The 7575-nt window shown below is 37.3% G+C and overlaps 1 protein-coding gene across 1 annotated transcript in view; it reads left to right on the top strand.

Annotated features, from left to right (window-relative positions):
* Positions 1–584: 584 nt before the first annotated feature.
* Positions 585–7575, top strand: part of LOC306885840 (receptor-type tyrosine-protein phosphatase U-like) — a gene marked incomplete at its 5' end in the record, with an annotated part of 272816 nt that continues 265825 nt past the window's right edge. The window contains one exon of the mRNA XM_079442620.1: positions 585–654. Coding sequence (XP_079298746.1) covers positions 585–654 — 70 coding nt within the window. The remainder of the gene's footprint in view (positions 655–7575) is intronic.

Here is a 7575-nt window from a genome sequence, read left to right as displayed (position 1 = left end):
AATTATTGTTCTCCATTCTGCTTTTACTCGAATTAAAATTAGCACGACTTTTAACCGATCCACGAACTAGTGCCTCTCATTTTTTTTTTTTTTTTTTTTATATTTTATTTTTCTCTTTCTGTGATAGGGTGTTCTTGTAATGGCAATTTCATAGTCGATTAAGAACGTGAGCTTCCTCTTTGAACAAACAGTCTGCAGGGAAATGCGCACTTAATTTGTGTTAATAATTTAAAACAACAACTGCAGTTTTAACCTCTCCACTAGCACCGACGATAATTGCGCGTCAACGCACCTTGCATTGATGATATCGGTTTGCCTCAATCTCTGCCGCAGCTGACTGGTGATGTTTGGCGAATAAACACAGGGAGGCGCCATGGCCCTTCCTCGCACACTAGGTAGGGTACTAGAGCTCGCGGAGTTGAGAGGGGTTTAATAGTTTGTGGTGACGTCAGCGGGCAGATCTGGGGTCCGCGCTGCGCGTCTCTGGATGAAACTCAGTGGCGCAGCAGCAGGATATTTACCACTCTCTACCACACTCGCTGACTGTATTTCACCTGCCTTTACCTGCTGGACTAAACGCTGCTATGAATCTGTGCGCTGTTCTTCTGTTCCTCCTCGCCAGGGTCTGTGCGGAAAGTCTGGAGGGGCCAACAGGTAAGACACGAGACTTTGATTGCACACAACCATAGAGTCCAAGTCTATTTACTCTCACACAATCTGTCCTGAGAAATACAGAACAATTAAATCAGATGCATTCTGATCTGACATGCATGAACTGGAAAGTTTAACAAGTTTGATAGACGTTTACTTGAATTTATAACGGTGACTAGTTGATCTTGTGACGGCTGACAGTTTAATACAGAAGATTTGTAGAAAGAAAAGAGAGAAAATGCATTGGTGATTTGAGATTCGAGTGTATTTATTTGGATCTTGGTAACATCACGTGAAGACTAATATTACATTATGACAGACGATGTTGCTTTCTAAATGTTAGAAGTTCTTAAATATCTACTTGGCAGTATGAATATGAAGCTGTAGGCTATTTCATAAATGCTCAATCCATCAGTAAGTGTTTTTTTGTTTGTTTTTGTTTTTTTTAATGTAAAGTTAAGCCATGACGTACATTTTATTATTAATATTTTTTTTTAGGATACTCACCCTCATGTTGCTCCAAAACCGTATGACTTTCTTCTGTAGAAGGCAAAAGGAGATGTCAGGCAGACTACGAGTCTCAGTCACTATTCACTTTCATTGTATAGAACAAATTTGCAGTGAAAGTGAATGGTGACTGAAACTGTCAGTCGCTGAGGTTCTGCCCAACATCATCTTTGTTTACTTTGGGGAAGAAAGAAAGCATTGAACAACGTGAAAATGACTGAATATTTGTTTTTAACAATTTAAGAAACTATAAGTTTATTAGTGAACTAATCAAAAAAGTAATCATAATATATTGTGATCATAAGGCAATCTATTCATTGTTGATACAGTTTTGTGCATTTTGCTTTATGAAGTTGACTCTCTGCTAGATAATCCATCCACTATTTACTGTTAGACAAATCTGTTTATTCATACATGGATTCATATCTCATATAAATCAAATCTAGTATTTCATTTTAGCTGAGACTCAGGGAGTAAAGGAATATGAAGAGCTATGCCCCGAGGATCTGCTTCTGTCACTCTCCTGTATATCACCACCGTATTTACATTTTTCTGCTTGTTTAAAGTCTCTTGCTTTCGTGACTTCAAATATGATCGCTGTAGCTGATCTGGCTTTGCTCGTCAGGTCGTGTTGTAGTTTTAGGAAGGATTTTTGAGCTCCTGGATCAGTTTCAATGCTGTATCCAGCAAATAAATGTGTGAAGACTGTTAAACAGCAAAAATCCATCCATCCATTGATCCCTCACTTGTCCTGTGTAGGGTCATGGGGATGCTGGATCTTATCCCAGCATCTTGAGCCAAAGTTAACGAATAAACTTAATTAAAGAGACCAATGCAAACTACAGTTATACATTTAACTAAGTGAACTGATCTGAGTCTATTTGTTGGCATTTATATTTTGTCAGAGTACATGTTGGGCTGTTTACTGGTGGTTTTCGGAAAGCTTACTGCATGTTGCGACGTTAAAGTCGAAGCTTTGAAGCTTCCTTTATACTGTCAGATTACGGCATCACACAGTGGGGTGTGTGGGAGGTAATGAGACCTGAGTGCAAGTTCACTTCACTGACACTCTGACAGCGTGTGTGTGTGTGTGTGTGTGTGTGTGTGGCTGCGATTGGGGGCGAGGAAGGTTACAGAGGGTCTCTCACTGCAGTAATCCAAATGAAAGTGAGTGGGCATTTCAGAAAATGCGTTCAAGGACACAGTAGGGTTGCGCACGAGGTACTGCCAGGTTTTAAAGGAATAGCTCACCCCAAAAATGACAATTTTGTCTTTATTTCTATCGTTCTAAACCTGCATACTGTTCGTACAATGATGTTCATAGTTACCATGGCTGTCAAGCTTCAAATAAATACATAAATGCATAGAACATACCATAAAAGTGGTCAGTATGACTCTGTATTCCAAGTCTTCCAAAGCCATATGAGTTAATTCATTATTCAGTGATAATTTTTCTCTTCATTTTAGCTCTGAAATCTCATCCTTCATTCCACATATTCAAAGGCATATGCATTCTCACATTGGTTTTCCTTTGGCCTTTGGAAGCTCTTCCCTATGAAGCATGTACAGTTTGCTCACTCGCATATTTCTGCTTTGATTTACAACACCTGTTGCTCTTGCTTACTGTCTTTTGACATTTACAGTTGAAAAACACACAATAGGCCTTTACTATATCAAACACGTAAAATAGTTCTTTGCCATATGCCATTGTTCTTTGGCCACTTCCAAAGGAAATGCTTCCAGCTTTGTTTGTGATGTTAAACACCATTGCACTATTAAATTTCCATCTGCTGAAGAAGGCATAGCAATAAAAGGAAGGATTTTCCTGAATAAATGACTGTATTGTTCAATATTGTGTCAGATATGTGTTTGTTACCCGATTCTCTGAAAATTTTGATTGTGATTGGTCAGTGGTGACAATGTGAAGTCAAAATCTTCCCACAAATTAGAGTAATTTGCGAACACTTTACAGTAAGGTCCAATTAGTTAATACATTAACTATCATTCATTAACAGTGAGCAATTGATTTGTTACAGTATTTATTAATCTTTGGTATAAGTAAAAACTGAAATAAAATGTTAGCTCAAGCCCATTAAATAATATTAACAGTGTAATATGTATTAGTAACTGCTGAAATTAGCATTAGTAACTTTAGAGGTGTTTTGGCAACACTTTATTTTAAGATCCAGTTCCCACTGTTAACTATGACTTTTGCCTAAATCTCCTGTTTATTAATAGTTAGTAAGGTAGTTGTTAAGTTTAGGTATGGGGTGGATTAAGGGATCTAAAATATGGTCATGACCAGTGTTGGGGGTAACGCATTACAAGTAACGCGAGTTATGTAATAATATTACTTTTTTCAAGTAACTAGTAAAGTAACGCATTACTTTTTTAATTTACAAGAAAATATCGGAGTTACTTTTTCAAAAAAGTAACTCCAGTTACTTTTTTCCCATTTATTGACTGACAGTGCGCTGTGTGAACATGCTGTTACTGTAGTTCTAGACTAAATGTGAATGTGCCTTAATTCATCCCATTTGCAACAGACAGATTTAGTATTCATCAAAATGAATTAAAAACAGTGAAATGCAAACTCAGAATATGACACAAACCTACAATACTTATATATGTTAAACAACACATATCTAATTCCATTTTATTAACCAATGTCTTTGCTGCTGACCTTTGATGATCCAGTTCAACCATACTAATAAGCCAAAAATGACTTTAGATAAATTAACAATTGTGCTTCATTGTTTTTTATTGCTGAAGAGTGTTAAACCTTCTTATTGTTCTACTTTACAGACGTGAATTTACTTTTCCTTCAGCCTGAGGTTTATTCATTAAACTTTTTGGTGTGAAAGGGCTTTTACATTTGCTATAATTAGAAGTTATTGTATTAAAAAAAAAATAAGCCCTGCTCATATTTAAAAAGTAACGCAAAAGTAACGCAATGCATTACTTTCCATAAAAAGTAGCTAAGTAACGTAATTAGTTACTTTTTTAGGGAGTAACGCAATATTGTAATGCATTACTTTTAAAAGTAACTTTCCCCAACACTGGTCATGACTCATGCAGAATAAGACATTAATATGTGCTTTATAAGTACTAATAAACAGCCAATAAACTAGTAATATGCATGCTGTAGTTAATATTGAGAAATGAGAATTGGTTCTTAAAATAAAGTGTTAACATAAGTGTTACCGTATTTTCCATTGTGGGTTCATGTAAACTATTTATCTAATGTTAACAAATAAACCGTATTGTAAAGTGTTAACAATTACTGACACTCTAAATATTCCCAAATGCAAGTCTAACTATCTACCCATCCATTTCTACACAGCTTTTCCGGTCTTACATTGTTTAAATAAACAGCCCCAAACTCAGGCCATTACTTGAGACAATGTAAGGCCAGTTGGGATGTCAGTTTACAGTTTTTCAGGGGAATCAATAAGCAGGCATACTGTATCTCTGCACATTAATTTGCGATGGGATTTTAACATCAATAAATGACACAAGTCAGCGTTAAACCCAGAGAACCTACAAAATCCAGCTTAGCTGCAACCATCTGATACAGTTTTTGCATGACACTGAGTTGTAGCCAAAGCACAGGAGATGTTAGAGATACAGAGATAGTGATAGGTAGAAAAACTACAGAACAATGGATTGCACTAGAACAGTGTCCTGTAACCCCAGCAGCCCACCAGAGTCAGCAGAAAAGAGCAAGAGTAGGTGGTTGATGTTATGAAGGAGGGCAGCAGAGGGCAATCGCTGGGCTATTCATTCTCTCAAACGCTTTCCCTCTGTACAGCCGCCTTACTGTCTTCAGAGGCTTTGAAGACATCGTGCTCACACTGTGCATACTTTTTTAATTTGATGTTCAGATTCTACCGTTAGAATGACTGTTGAAACTGAATCTTCGTTTGGACAGTATTTTCAATATTTAGTGTATCTACCTCAGCTGACATAATTATAGCAAGCAAGTAAAATGCATAATGAAAGTGCTCTGTCTATTCAGCAAGGATGCATAAAGTTTATCAAAAGTCACAATAAAGATAACTGTTTCAAATAAATGCGGTTATTTTGGACATTCTATTCATCAAAAAATTCTGGAAAATAAAACGTATCACAATTTCCACAAAAGCATTGAGCAGAACGGTTTTCAACATTGATAATCAGAAATGTTTCTTGAGCAGGAAATCATAATATTAGAATGATTTCTGAAAGATAATGTGACACTGAAGACTGGAGTAATGATGCTGAAAATTCAGGTTTGAATCACATGAATATATTCAAAAAAGAAAACAGTTATTTTAAATAACAATAATATTTCATGGTATTACAGTTTTTACTGTTCAAGTAAATGCAGTCTTGGTGAGCAGAAGAAACTCCTTTAAAGACTTTTTTTTCTCATTAAAAAAAAAAAAAACCTTACTAATCCCATGCTTTTGAACAGTAGTGTGTGTGTATTAGTCTCTTATTCTCAATAAAGCTACAATTGTTTATATAGATCACTTTTTAAATAATTACGATCTTTGAAAATTCATTTTCTTAATTGTGAGTTGTGAGATTGTTTTTTTGTTGACATTCTAAATTGTATATGATGAGAGTAAATTTTATGTGAAGAGACAGACTGAGAAAATCGAGAAAAAAATAGGCTATTGATATTTATTTATAGCAAATTGTTAGGTGAAAACATTGATCTCACACTGGAAGAATAAAATCCTGAGACATATGCTTTGTTAAAATCAAGAGGACGTCTGTTTTGGTTCTAGTTGCCATTTTAGTTTCCCGGCAGCGTCGCTGTGCGCTTGGAATGGTGGGCTGCTGTGTTTGCATGTGGGAGTCTTGTCTTGTCATAAAATGTTGCTCCACATTCTGCACACTGATCATCTTCACATGCACAGGCTGCACGTCTCCTTCCCGTCCTGCATCTGAACAGACAGCCTTGAGAGATCTCACACTACTGCATCCCTGTGCTGCGTTCACCTGTGAGGCATCGTGGGATAGCATGCCGGACCTGTCATCTGCACCTCCAGGTGCTGTCACTGCATTGTTGCTTTTGCCGCTCCCAGAAGCCTTTACAGGACAGATGGTGTGGTGCCAGCGGGGTTTGCCCACCCTGTCAGATCCTGTCACCTGGTGTTTAGGTGCCCGTCACCCGTCTCTCAGCCGCATACTTTCCTCACAACTCTATCTCCAGGGCAACATATTTTTCCATGCCTTTAATATCTCCAATATTATTTTCTCTTAGCATTCAGATGTTAAGAATGGAGGCGTCTGCAGACGGGGAAAAAAGAATAAAAGACTGACTTTAGTGAACTTAGAATAGGCTAATTAACACTAAGCTAAGTGTAATTTATTGTTTATATTGTTTGCCATATGGACATGAATGATACCACAAATTATGTGGATTGTTGAAGAAAGTTTTCTTACTAGACCTAGGATTTTTGCTTGGCATTGAGGGGGGAAAGAAAAAAAAAAAAAAGATTACTGTACTTGAGTCTGTAAGCAACCACTTAGAAACTACTCAAAATACCTTAGCAACTGCATAGCGGTGCCCTAGCAACCACCCTAAACACCCTAACAACCACACTGCAATGTGCTAAAACACTAAATACACCTTAGCAGTTGCATAGCAGTGCCTAAGCAACCACCCAGAACACCCTCAGCAACCACATAGCAACTTGTTCATAACTTAGCAACTACTTGTAACCACCAACAACACCCTAAAAAGAACCATAAAACCCACATAGTAACATGTTAAAACACCCAGAACACCGTCTATATAACATGGCCTGGCAACCACAGAGCAATGTGCTAAAGCACTCAAAACAACTTAGCAACTGTATGGCAGTGCTCTAGCAACCGCATACTGTACCAAAGTGCTAAAACATTCAAAACACCTTAAAGGATTAGTTCACTTTTAAAAAGACTTTTGCTGATAATTTACTCACCCCCATGTCATCCAAGATGTCCATGTCTTTCTTTCTTCAGTCGAAAAGAAATTAAGGTTTTTGATGAAAACATTTCTCAATATAATGGACTTCATTGGGACCCAAACGGTTCAAGGTCCAAATGACAGTTTCAGTGCAGCTTCAAAGGGCTTTAAACGATACCAGACGATGAATAAGGGTCTTATCTAGCGAAACGATCGGTCATTTCAAAAATAAATAAAAAAGTTTAAGTTTTATAAGCACAAATGCTCGCCTTGCTCTGTTCTGTGATGCGCGTTCATGACGTCACGTAATACGCAATGACGTGGAAAAGGTCACGGTTGAGGTAGGCGGAAGTGCCGAGTCAGTAGGCTTTTTAATATTAAAACACCCAGGATACGCACACGAAATGGGCATTTTAAACGATAAACTGACACAAAGACATTTGAATATGTGTATATGGTCCTCCTTCCGCACATTT

The sequence above is a fragment of the Barbus barbus genome (genome assembly GCF_936440315.1).
Source record: "Barbus barbus genome assembly, chromosome: 19".
Lineage (NCBI taxonomy): Eukaryota > Metazoa > Chordata > Actinopteri > Cypriniformes > Cyprinidae > Barbus > Barbus barbus.
The sequence above is the reverse complement of the archived record's forward strand: the minus strand, read 5'-3'. Positions and strand labels throughout refer to the sequence as shown.